At 41.8% G+C, this 14,264-nt stretch overlaps 1 protein-coding gene across 1 annotated transcript in view; it reads right to left on the reverse strand.

The window, feature by feature from the left end:
- The window catches only part of tcf12 (transcription factor 12), a 91,411-nt gene that overhangs the window by 33,598 nt on the left and 43,549 nt on the right, over positions 1-14,264 (reverse strand). The window contains exons 7-8 of the mRNA XM_084000691.1: positions 11,031-11,169; positions 9,941-9,993 (exon numbers count right to left, since the gene is read on the reverse strand). Coding sequence (XP_083856817.1) covers positions 9,941-9,993; positions 11,031-11,169 — 192 coding nt within the window. The remainder of the gene's footprint in view (positions 1-9,940; positions 9,994-11,030; positions 11,170-14,264) is intronic.

Genomic DNA, 14,264 nt, shown 5'->3' on the forward strand with positions numbered 1-14,264 from the left:
ATGCAAAGCAGGATCGTACCATTCTCCACTGTGGGAAGGGGGTGGCTGTCAGAAGGGAGTGGCTCAAGTGGTACGTCCCTCTCTTAAGCCTCTAAGTGCTGAGGCAGAGAGGAAAAGGACGAGGGGGAAGGGAGGCGGCGGCGGTGGTGGGGAGGTGGGTATAAAAAAGATAAAGGGAAGTGGGTGGGACGGAAAACAAATGTGTGAGCGGATTTAGAAGGAGAGAAAGAAAAAAAATGTTTAATTCCAGGCATAAAAAAATGCAGATTTTCTGCAGGGGAACCCCAACAAACGGGAACTAAAATAATTTTTATTCTAAGCAGGATTTCATTATTAATATGTGTAATTCGAAGGCGAGTGCATAAGTGTGGTGGTGGTGAGCCTGGTCCCTTCCACACATTTTAATCCTGAGTGTCTAATCTTTTTGTTTTTTTTTGTGATGATTTAACGGATCTACAGGCAGGGAGGTGAAATATGGCTTTTGCAAGTGCGCAGCCATCTGGCAACACATTTTACCTGTTCCCACACATGGCTCACACACCAATTAGGTGTCATTAGTGAGAGAAAGAGAAGGCTCAACATGTAAGAGAAAAAAAAACTGGAGCCAAATCCAGGTAATGAGAGGCAGAGGGAATAAAACGACGGACTACCAGTGTATTTATAAAAACGTGAAATATGACAGTTTGGGTGTTGGAGGAGCGAGAAGCTTTAGCTGAGAAGTGCCTGTAAACACAGAGTTGTAAGGCATGCAACAGCTGCAAACGGGCTGCCTCGTGACGTCAGAGCAGGAAAATAATGCTCCATTTCCTAAACCCTGGGGGCCTCAGACAAGGGGTGGGGAGGTGGGGTGGGGTGGGGGGGCATCAACAGCCATTTTACCATGGTTTACTGTCATTGCACGCCACACAGCTCCCCATTACCTTTATCATGTGGGAGGAGGGGAGAGCAAAGGAGAGGAGAAGAAAGGAAAGGAGGAGAGGATAGATACCATATTCCACTGAGAGCCCGGCCTGTACAGTCTGACTGGAGCCTTTCATGTCTACCACTCATAGCTTCCTGGACTAAACACAGGCCTGTAGACTCATTGAGAACATAATTATTATAGAAAGATGAAAGCTTCCACTTCCCTAAGAAAACTAGGCCTTTATTATGCTTTTCCTTTTAGTTCTGTTATTATTTATCCCCCTTTCTTCTCTTCTGGTACTCTTTTAAACTCATCCAAAACACTGGCTCTACGCGCTGGTACCGCTTTACATCTGGCGCCGTTTCAAGTTGATGCTTTAAGGAAAAATGGTCATGATAGAAGTGTTTGATGGGGTCTAAAACAAGTCCAGACACACAGCACAGTGTTGTGAGGTAAAGACATGAAAGCAGAAAGAGAGCAGGAGAAGACGGCCGGGCCGGGCATCAGTTTTTTTTGGGGGGGGGAAATACATGCACATAATATATCAACGGCAGCGCTGCGGTTCACTCTGGACGCTGTGGCAGCTCGTTTCTTTTTTCAACACTGGCTCTGCAGGAGGCCGGAGAGTGTGCGTGTGCATTTTAAGTTGTATTAATTAAACCTCATGAATCAGCGATCGTGACACACGGGGTCACGGCCTTGATATTGTGGAAAACAGCATCAGCATCAGCATCGGTGTGGTGTGTGTGTGGGGGGAGATGAAAGCTGCATGGGCTCCACCCACCTGTTCACGCCACCCTCTCCAAAGACACTTGAGTCATCACAAGGTGCTTTTCTTGGGGATTTGTTTGGGTGTTGAAAAACATGCAGCAAATCCACGAGCTGAGGTCACCCCCATCTCACTCACTCACACACACACACACACACACACACACACACACACACACACAGAGACAAGGATTTAGAGGTGATGTCATCAGACGGGAAGATTGTTTCCTGTAAGAAGCTCTGGTTCTAATTAGGGAGGGATGACTCGGAGAGTGAGGGGTGCACCGGGGGATTCAGACCCCTCGCTGTCTCAAAGTCCAAACTGTTGCATCGACACCGGGCCGGTTTCAAAACATTACAGCCAGGGTTCGCTGAATTTAATTCAAGACGAACCGTCTTAACGCCACGTACAAGGTAATTAAATACCTGGTTCATGGCCATGCTGCCTGTGTGTAAAGGTATGATGGAAAATAATTGGCCTTAGAAAACAATTTAGCATTTCCCTGCAGCATATCATAATAATAATGTATAATATTATTATCTAAAAATCAATGCAACCTGGATCCAGATAAGTGACAGAGAATGGATTGATTTGATTCGCTAATTTAAACTTGATACACCCATTACAAGATGTGCTTTCAACCTGCTGTGCCATAAAAATAAAAAATAAAAAATCCTGTTTAAATAGTCCATCTTTTATAAATTTATGACATAACATCTCCTGAACGCCCACAACTGGATACAAAAATATTTAATGACTAAAATTATGACGTGCTAGGAGAAAATATTAAAAACTTTTCTCAGATCTTTTCAAACGTTGTACTTGCTTTTATTTAGGTTCATTAGACTCTGTGTTATGTCACTGCTATGAAATCCAGTTTAAATGAAACACATGATTCTACAAACAGTGTTCAAAAGACAAGAGGCCATTCTGGTTTCTAAATGTAAATATTATATAAGTGGTGAGGATTTGTAATATGTCATTTGGTGTCATCAGTGTTTTATAAAGTTTTGTTTTGATTTTTACAGCTAGGTTTTATTTGACAGACACTCTCTCATAAGAAGACACAACCACAGACTGCTGAGCCTGTCTGGATCCACGCAGAGACAGTAAGTGGAGAGACATCACGAACTTTAATAAATCTGAAATTTAAATTAATTTGCGACTCACTTGAGATTCAGAGATCATCAAACACAGCATCACAACTCTTTCTTTGCTCTCGGTTCAAATTCCTCCGCTCTCATCAGGCAGGCCAGGTCCATAATTTTAGGATGTAAATGATGTTGTTTGAAATGACATGATTATCTCAATAATAGGTTTAAAATGACATAATTGTTGATTTTAAACAGGTTGTATTGTAACCATTCAGCTGTTATGTGCTATGCTGTATGTGATGTGATTTTTTCCAAATAACATCAAACAAACACAACGGAGAAGCACTGGTCCAAAAATTTCCATGCTGCATATAACAAAGTCATATAAATTATATTTTAGTACAGGCAGTGTGGTAGTAATTCATTATGCTGCAAATTTTTACTATTTCTGCTCATATAATTTTCCTTTGGTGTAAGTCTTGCATGTATTTATGTTTCCAATCATGCAATACTGCAAGAAGGCTATACGGATTAATAATTGGGAACAGCAGTCTTCAAACAATGGCCATTAAAAAGTTGCTTTAAATGTCCAACAGCTGTTAATGTATGTAGCACGGCTACTAACTACATCCATTCTCCAGGCGAAGAGGAATAAAACCAAAAAAAAAACTGACAAACCACATTTGTTGGACATCTGTCTTAAACCATTTGCTGGAAAAACGAAAAACCCTGAAACCCAAAAATATTAGTTTTCCTGACAAACAGATTGAAGATGAAAGATTTCTGTTTCCTGTTGTCTCTGGATTTTTGTTTTAATGAAGACTAACTCGACGAACACGATAGTCTTCGTCATAGACCTAGAAATACATGCGTAAACACGTCAAGGGAATATTAAAAGTTGTTTCATAAGATGATGGGAACCACATTCCTCTGACTATATCTTTAATTATTGATCGTGTCATCACCAGCAGACTATAAGCTTCTGAAACTGAGGAGCTGCAGAGCTTAATGAGACCGTTTGCCAGCGTTTGATGGAAATATGGAAATATGGGAAACACCTGTGGAGCTAACGATGCTTCACACTCTGTAAGATGCCGCCGTAGTTACAGTGAGAGTTCAAACTATATAATCCCCCTGTGTGTAAGCTGCTAATGTTACTCCGGCACAATTCCTCTCTCATGTTATGCTTGTGTGTGGTCTCTACTGCACCACAAGCACTGTGCATTAACAATGTAAATGTGTCGACCGAGGGATAGTTTAAAAATGTATGCACCATTTACTTCTGAAGTTATACACGGTTTCATTCTTAAACACATGAGTGAGGTATGTTTATATATGTGTCATGAGCTATGTGACAATGATAATGTAATGATTCATACTGAGCTCATCAGCTATATATTATAATTGAAGTGAGTCATTATTAGCAGAATAGGACAGTCGGTCACCCACTACCACCGATACACTGGACTGCTATGATTTATCTGTCACTCACACACACAAACATATATAAATATAACCTGTGAGTCTTGGAGTTGAGAAGCTCAGTGAGGACATGCATGGGCTTCATGTGGTTCAGAGATGTGTTTTCCAGGTCAAGGCCGCCTGGCTCTCGTGGTCTCTAAATAACAAACACTCTACCTTAGTGATTGCTGACAGGCTTGTGTGTTCTCGAGCGCTGCCAGCGATCCCGAAATCAAGGTTTGCATTAATGCTGTACACTCACGCAAGCCCTACATGAATAATTTACAACAGGCCAGAATGTGAGTAATGACTTTAATCTGTCCATTATTTTCATACTCTTTGTCCTTTTAACTCCTTGTTCTACTCGCAGATGAAAGAGGTTAAGGCCTCTGGCTTGTTTGCCTGTTCCATTATCTGCGGCCTCTAATGTCGGTGGTAAATTTCAGCAACCTAAACAAAGATAAACACAAAGCCCAGGGACCCAGAGGTGGCTGCGACTGTTCAGCATCATCCCCGTCAAACCAAGGGTGTCTATCTATCTAATCAGCCATCTGATGAGGCCATCTCTGGGGAGCGCACCAACTGGGGTCGGGTCAAAGCCTAAGATGTTTCCCCTGTCAGTTCAAAGGGCTGAGCAATTTTCTTTCTTTTCTTCTTTTTTATCACCGGCAAATAACAAACACGACCAGACTTAACAACCCTGTTGTTTTAGATTAGACTAACATAACAGAATACACACTATGCATTTTGTATAACACACAAAGAAATCCATTCTGTCTTATTTCTACTGAGTGTTTTTGGATAAATAACTCATTTTTATACCTCAAAGTGGACACTACAGAGGAAAAAATTCCAGTAAATAAAAAGGCAAATTGGCTACTGGGTCTGAATAACAGCCATCTGTGACCTTATGTGAACTGTCTCAGACTCAGACCTTCCTGCACACTCACACAAAGACAAACACACACCTGACTCATACATTTTATAGTGAGTAACTCAGATGACGGTGAACTCTTATGTGGCACTTCAGATTTTCATTATGACACTAACTGAAAAACTGAATAAACCTGTGTTTTTTCAAAGAGGAAGCATGCAAGATTTTTACCTTAATTAAACAGTTTGGAGTAATTGTGATGGTACGACTCAAACACGCCCGGTAATTTCTTAAAGGGACAACAAGGATTTTTGGAAAGGAAAGTGTTTTCACAACACATTTCCCATGAGCCTCCGTGCGCACGGTGAAATTCTTGGACCGGCGCAAGACGGACAAAGAATGTTTCCATTCATCAAGAACGAAAGTCGGAGGTTCGAAGACGATTAGATACCGCCACAGTTCCGACCATAAGCGGCGATTCGGCGGCGTTATTCCCATGACCCGCCGGGCAGCGTCCAGGAAACCGAAACTAGGAAATGATAATAAAATAATAATATCAAAATAGACAAAACGATATATTTATCGATAATGGACCAATTAACAAGTGTGGGTAGCGTAGATTCATCCACATTAATATGAGACTCTTTTATAACCAAAAGCAAACTCCTCGGGGTCTCTTTAATCTCCTGTTTATGTTAACGTAACATTACCGGGCATATGAAATGTCTCACTTCCTATTTTATCAGATAAATCAGTGATTTAAAATCTTATTTCCAAGCACTTTAAACGACGTATAATGAGTGAGTAACTGTAGTAGTCGATAGTACTGAAACTGTGAACAGTCGGTCATTCTGCAGATTTGATTACATGCAGGTCAGAACACACATTAGAGTCTCAAAACAAACAGCATCGGCCTTTATTATTCACCAAATGTTTTCCTCTCCTGACCCGCCCCCATTCATCATGCTTGTGTTTGAATTGACTGCACAAAGAAATAATAACAACAGTGGACGGGGGAATAACGCTCTGTCCAGGAACACATTAACAAAATCACAAAAACTTGTGAATAGTTAAGGATGTAATGGAGAATACATGAGTGTACATTGATTTATATTCTCAGTGTCAATGTTAAATGTATTTATTTGCATTAGAATAATCAGGAAAAACAATATGAAACATGCAGCTTTCTACCGTTCAGCTGGGTTCCTCTTTCAATCTAATTTTGCCTTGAGACCTACAAAGGCCTGGGGTGATCCTGGCTGTTTACAGAGGGCTTTACTGATGCATGTCATCCACAGTCTTTTCACCAAGCCCTTTTTTTTCTTTCTTTACTATGTTCCACCCTGCAGTGCTTCAAAGGAAGAAACAAAGAGGAGCTGCTCTCTCAGCAACACGAACATTAAGTTACTGTTGTAGTACAATATTATGATCTCTTGTTTTTGAGCTTCTGAAGACAGATGGATGGAGAGAGGGAGGGAGAGAGACAGAGAGAGATGGAGAGAGAAGATATATCTTTTGAATGTCATGCACCAGACAGCACTGCGAGGAACATTTCTGCATCTTCAGATTCAGAGCCTCGAGCAGACTTCCTTTCTTACAGCTCTCACACACACGGTACAGAAAATCTCTCAGAAAACAAGGGCGCCTGAGTGATCTGTCAAAAGCAAAATGTCAATCTTTTTTGTCATCCACACTCAGGGTTCTCGCTTGCAAAAAGTCCCCGAGGGGGGGAGAGAGCTGAATCTCAGCCCACCACTTTCTCCCTCTCTTCCTCCTGCAGTCACCGTCACCAAAGCCAGGGAGGAAGTGTCACATCGAGCCGCTGCGCCTCTGACAAGGGGTTTGTAGGGGAGGAGGGGGACACTATTTACACAAACAAACACACACACACACACACACCATGCCCTTGCAGCTTCCCATAAATATCCTACAAGATGCAACTTTCCCCCCACGAGCTACCAAACACACACTCACTCTCTCTCTCTCTCCATCTTCAGTCCCCCTGTCAGACAGGTGCCCACACAGCTGCCCATCAGCAGTCCTCGGCACAGCAGCCTGCCTGTTCAATGACAACACGCTCTGTCCTTTTGCTCCCAGTGCTCAGCTTATACAGTCAAATAATGCAGGGGATCCAATTATAGCCACGGCGTCTACTGTAGCAAAAAAATAAATGGTAAAGCTTTCATGTATGAGTGCTTTAAAGATGTTATCTTTCACATGTGGCGGTGAGCTTCAGCTATATTCAAGCAGAGATTTTTCTTTTCTTTTTTTTTTTTTTGAATGTTCAGCTCCAGCATGTGGCAAGAAAGCAAGCACATAAACTGCGTTAAATAATCCTTAAAATAATGGCAGATAAGAGATTAATTAGGTATATATGCAATGCATCACATAATTACTACCACATCTGCATTATCCCATGTCTGCAAAGCTCACATCCAGCAGGACCACAGAGGAAGGTATGTGTGTGTGTGTGTGGCTGCAGGAGGAGGAGGAGGAGGAGGAGTGTGTCTGTATATAAGATGAAAAAGCCCTATAAACATTTAAATGTTTGCAATCACCATCTGGCCTGTCTAGATAGCCTTCACATCCTGGTTGCACTGCAGTGTCAAAACCTAAATGCACGGAGGATGTGCTCCCCGTAAATATTTTGATTCAGCTCCATCATGTCGTATACACACACATCATGCTTGGACTTGCAAACTTACATTGCCCATCTGATTTAAAAAGTCTTACATTTATTTTTAGACTGAGGGGTCGAGACTGGAGGAAAAAGGGGATTTGAGAATGAAATAAATAAATAAGAAAATTCCCAGCAGTAGACATAATGATAGGAAGCACTGTGTTGATTTTTTTTTTTTTTTTTTTTTTTTTTTTTCAAATCAAGCAGCTATTCAGGTCTCTGGTGAGGCTCTCGCGCTTGCTTACACAAGCAAAAGCTTTCAGTGGCATCTGCAGCTGCATTCATGCTTTACAGGTACACTGCTGGCTCTTCACACAGCTGCCTCTGGCGAAAAAAGTAGCTCCGGCTCCAGGTGCGCCCCCCCTCCCTCCCTCCCTCTCCCCCCACCCAACCTCGACACATCTCCACACACCAACCTCACGACTTCCACCGTCGCTGCCAGCAGCACAAACATTGGTCTTGGCCCGATAACCATCCTACAGCGAATCACGCTCGGCACACTCTGATGATCACTAGTATACACTTTTCTTTTTTTTAAAGGGCCGCAGGTAACTTTTGACATCATTCAATAGTCGTGCCGACGTATCTCCCATTAGACGGAAAGCACTACTATCCTAACAACACCTCCTAAAAGCTGCCAGACAACCACCCACTCAAACTGTTTCCACATATACCACCTATCAGAAAACTGGCTTTATGTTTTCCTTTCTCTGTCAGCGGGTTATAAGAGACCTATAGCCCTTTTATTCAACCCTGCCATCTTTATTCTTTCAAATGGGATCAAAGACTAACTGGGATAATTCCTCCAAGCTCCAGGCTTTATCTTCTGAGCAGCACTGAGTGACAAGAAGAAGCTGCATTTTATCCCATGCTCTGTCACTGTTTTTCCCCATCTAGCATTGTACTGCTTGATTGTACTCTTATGAGTCACAGAACCGCACCTGCGCCCATGTGTTAAGTACTGACAAATAAAAGCCCAGCGTCCATTTACACAACAAAGAGATGTAACCCGCGAGGCAACCATTCTTCGCCTCCCTCCCTCCGTCTGACAAGACCTCAAATATATCACTTACTTAAGAGGAAGGCAAGCGCACGTTCCTGCTGCTGCCAGACACTGCTTCTCTCCCTCATGCTCTGACAAACTTCTTTTCAAACACAAATCCAGAAACAAAACACATGCCAGCCTTTTATGTTCCCCGGCCTGTTCCATATTTGATTTCAGAGAAACAGCAGTAGAGGTGACGATTATCAAAGCTCTGAAAGGCAAATCCAGTCTCAGACTCCCTCACCCAGAAAAAAAAGAAAAAGAAAAAAGAAAACCTTTTCATTGTTTAAGGGAAGAAAAGGGAGGGATTTTGGTAAACCAGTTGCATGTTATTAAAAAGAAGAAAAAGAAATCATCGTCTTGTACCAGTTCTAGGAATTTAAGGCAAGGCTTAATAAAACCTTCGCCAATCCACCGGGGTTTTAACAATGAACATCTGACTTACTGATTTATGCATATTAATGAACCTCAACACCCCCTGTCTAAGCGAATGCAAGCTGAGCTCCACACTTCTCTGCATCCTAATGGTTTCTGCTCCACCGGGATCATTACCAATAGAAATTTCAGATATTCTGTGCTATTAATCTCTGTCTGTCCTCCTGTTCGGCTACGTAATGACTAATTAAACATCAAAAGAGCAGAGCTGGGGATCCGCTCTGACAGCCTCTCTTTCTCCCAGGAGAGGCTGTGAGGAGGCTAGACTGTGACAGGGCAGCGCCGAAAATCAATCACCTCAAGGTACACATGTGTATATGCAGGCCAGGCACACACACATTCATGCATGTGGGCACACACACACACACACACACGCAAGCACACGCAACCACAAAAATGTACACTAAGATGTTAGCCTACAGAGAATTTTCCATTCTGCTATTAAAAACAACAAACATGAAAGGTCAGGACTTTGCTTTCTAAATTAACAGGCATCACCGGTGTCACAAAAAACAAATGAATTCCCATCCAGGAAGTGCAGCAGTGATGTCAAGAGCGTTCTTTGTGTGAGAGGGAGGGAGTGTGAGTAATTTGTGTGTATGTGTGTGTGTGTGTGTCTGCTTAAGTAAGCTCACTGTGAAATCTATTTATATGAGAGGTAGATGATCTTCCACTCACAGATGAAGGCAGGCCAGGAGGGACCTTGCGAACCTTTTTTGTTTGTAGAGGATCTGTGGAGAGATGAAAGCACATCCATTCATTCACGGGCAGAAAAAGGAAGCAACTGTGAATGTGCTGTAAACAAGTCATAACTCTCTGTTTCCACAACACGGCTGCCTGCCTGCCTGCCTGCCTGCCTGCCTGGCTGGCTGCACCAACAAAACTCATTCAGAGCACGGCTCGGGGAATACACTTGTGTGAGCTGTCACACTAACAACCTGAAATGTCGGCTTTTACAACCATGTTTCATTTCAGCCTAATTCAGCTTTACTTATATGTGTTTTTCAACTTCAACAGCACTTTGTCACTGACAATGTTAAGAGGATGATACATAAACGAGCAGGAAGATTACTGTTGTCTTTTTTTTTTTGGTAATATTTCTGATAATAGTTTCTATTCTTTTAAGTCTTAAGCCCCATTCGGACAGGATTAATGTCTTTAGGGCAGGTGGGGTGAATTCTGCTCTGGTCAGTGGTTTTAATCCCCAGCAGAGAGCACATATGGATCATTTTTTTTCTTCCCACCTCTGTCATAATTACAGCTGCAGTTACCTTTTCTTTTTTCTGCAAATTTGTCAGTCCTCCTGTCATCTAAAGCCCATCCAGAGTGACATCCTTGTATTTTTTTTTTAAAGTGGATCTCTGGAGGTTTCTTCCCACAGGAGCAGCTCATCTTTCTAGCTTTTTTCCTTTTTTTTTTTTTTTTAATTGGCTCCGTGTGAAGTTTTAATTATGTGTAAAAATGGAATAAGTCAAAAAAAAAAAGAAGCTTCCTCCAGTCTGATGGAGGGAAACACTGAGAAAGACCCAATAAATCATGAAATCAAATCATCACTAAATGGGCTGTTGTAATGTCAGATGCTGGACTTTTCTTTTAGGTCTATTCTGAAACAATGATTTAAATCATCAAGGAGCACGGTTCATTACAAGATTTATTTATCTAAGAACTTTTGACTTTGCACTTATTCTTTTAGGGAAACTACAGAAAGAGACAAAAAGAAAACTAAACAATCATTTTTAGAAACGTCTTGCTCTGAGAGGGAACTGACCGGCGGCTGGAGGGTCTTGGAGAGGGCGTCGTCTGGGATTGGCTGCAGTGAAGGAGTAGAACGGAGCAGCAGCAGCCGACTTCCCTGATGTGGTCACTGAACTAGGACTCGTCAAGCCAACGTCCGTCCTCGCAGAAGGCTGAGACAGAAAACAAACGAGCAGCGGTTTAAAATCACAGGAAAAACAAACATTTGCTTCAGAGTAGTAAAAATAACAATCTAATCAGTCAGCTAATGAGTCCAACTATGTTTTTTTCCCCCTTCGTTATATACAGTATTTATGTATTATGTAACAGTTTTGTCCTTAATAACACTAATTGATGATATGATATGTAGAGCTGCAACAATTAACCGATTAATCAAACAATAATCGATTATTAAATTAATCGTCAACTATTTTGATAATCGAGTAATAGGGGTGCACCGATTATTCGGTAACCGAATATATTCGGCCGAAAATTGCAAAAAAAAGCAACATTCGGCCTTCGGTGGAATGAGCGCAAAGCAAGGCCGAATAAAAAAAAAAAAGTCAGATAAATACGCGATCGCGCGACGATGGAAACGGCAGCTTAAACTTCATGGAGCTTTATTAGTAGGTGACTCCTGCTGCTGGAAAAACAACAGCAACAAGAGCAGTGGGGGGAAGCTGCACAGCGACCGTGCGCACCGTTGCACGTCGCTCCAAGAGCCCGGTGCCGGTGCGTCCTGTCTGCGGCGGAGACACGGCCACTGACAGGGCTGAGTGAGGGGACCGCGTTCCTGTAGGAATCATTTAAAAACCAAACAACAACATGCTGAGTAGGCTACGAAAGGGAGAGACGGCTGCAGCAGTTAAAACGAAAGCTCCTCGTCCCAGCATGTCGCCCACTCCGTCCGTGGCCGACGTCTTTTAAAACAGAGTTTCCCAACCTTGGGGTCGGGACCCCACGTGGGGTCGCCTGAAATTCAAATGAGGTCGCCTGAAATGTCTAGCAGCCTAATTGATGAATTAAAAAAAATCTGACCAAGAAAGGTTAGGAACCACTGTTTGAAAAGACACTTGGGTTTTTTTGGAATGTACTTGCATAGATCTTTCAGCACTCACAATGGGCCGATATAAATGAAAAACTTTATTTAACTTCTTGTGCTTTTTTGATGAGCAACGGCAACTGGAATATTCAAAAACTGTCAGAATAGTCAATAAACATTTACTTTCTTTGAAAATTAAGTTTAAAAAAATATTTTATTTAAAAACTTTATAACCACTTTCAGTATTCGGTATTATTCGGTTATTCGGCCAAGCGTTTTGATTTTATTCGGTATTCGGCTTCGGCCCAAAAAATGCCTTTCGGTGCACCCCTATCGAATAATCGGTTTGAGTAATTTTTTGAGAAAAAAAAAGTCCAAATTCTCTGATTTCACCTTCTTCAATGTGAATATTTCTGGTTTCTTTGTTCCTTTATGACAATAAACTGAGTATCTCTTTGGTTTGTGGACAAAACAAGACATTTGAGGATGTCATCTTGTGGTTTGGGAAACACTTACTGACATTTTTCAACATTTTTTTTTACATTTTATGACCAAACAATTAATCGATTAATCATTTAAATAATCATCGATAATGAAAATAACCGTTTGTTGCAGCCCTAATGACATGCATTCACTTTGAACAGCAAACATCACAACAATAAAAACATAAAATTATTTCAGCTTACTAAAACAAAAAAAATATTACAGTAACATAACATATCAGGTGGTGTAATAATTTATTCTGTATCACGGGACAGACTGTCAGCCTCCGAGATCTCTCCACGTCCTCCTATCACTCATGTCTACTTGACCTCTACAACCCCAACAAACTGGGTTAAGAGGCCAATTAAGAGCTTGGTCTAATTAGAGTAATCGGCTGCAGACCCACAGAGCAGGGATCATGTGAGGGATGTGTAGTCGTTGGCTCAAAAACGCGCCTCACGTGGCCTCTTAAAATCTCCTTTACAGGCAGAGGATTGACACAGTAACCACTGAGACCTTTTTACAGCAGATGTTCTTCCCTTTAACAGTTCACATCAAATATCAGAACGGGGAAAACATGTGACCCCGGTGACTTTGACAGTGTTGTAGCTGTTGGTGCCAGAAGGGCGTTGTTGATGAGAGACGCCAGGAGAGGAGGAACTGGTTGGAGATGACAGAAACACGACTCAGATAACCACCGTGTGCACGACTGTAGTGAGCTGAAAAGCTTTTTTCTCAATGCAAAATACTTTCAGCCTTGATGAGCAGATGACCTCCAGATCGATACTCCACTTCATCACAAAACAAAAATTGTCTCAAACTGGTTTCATGAACACGACAGTAAGCTTAGTGAACTTCAGTGGCCTTCTCTCACAACAGTAATATAGTGATCATAATAAAATGCTCGGTAAAAGCACGAAAAATGTGGGTCATCAAAAACCGTCAGAGACATCATGACACAAGTGCAATGTGAAAAACAACTGGCACAACAACAAACCCACTTCTGCCGCCGCTGCCTTTGTTCAATGATACTGAAGCCCTGCAGCAACACTGGCTCTGGTCTCCTTTATATAAGCTATTCAGGCAGGAACTATTACGGATTCAAGCGAGTTTGGATGGCTGACTGTCTCTGACCTGGACTGTGAACACCTCTGAATTAGTTTTATTACCCAATAATGAGTTGTTGAAGGCTGCTGCACCTCTTTCTGAAGATGTAGGTCAAACGAGCAAGAAATAGAAAATCTAATTCTTGCAGAATGAAAACTACTTTGAAACATTTAACAGTTCAAGTTGTTGTACAAATTTCCATGTTACATGCAGAGATTGATAGGAAACTTTCTGACGCAAAAAGATCCAGAGATTCGGACCTGAAACCAGAACAAAGTCATTTGCAGCTCATGTGAAGTGCATCCGAGCACTGACAGTCACAACTGACTGAATAAGAAAATCTGAGTCAAAACCACAGCGAGGCCGCCTCTGTCCCACGCCTCAAGCATTTTGTTGACTCACAGAAGTGGGCTCATGGCTACCTGCCATATGGCAAATAGATCATGAGATACATTTTCTTATTTGATTATTAGGCTTAACCAGTTAATAAAGCACCCACTGAAATGATACACAGGGCTGAAAAGCAGGCTATGGACTGATACTCTTCTCTTGGTCGATTTATAATAATCTTCATGGCAGTGCCACTCTTTGACCAGAGAATATCCACATGTAATACATAATATTAAAACTGTCTAT

This window comes from Trachurus trachurus (genome assembly GCF_905171665.1).
Source record: "Trachurus trachurus genome assembly, chromosome: 3".
Classification (NCBI taxonomy): Eukaryota; Metazoa; Chordata; class Actinopteri; order Carangiformes; family Carangidae; genus Trachurus; species Trachurus trachurus.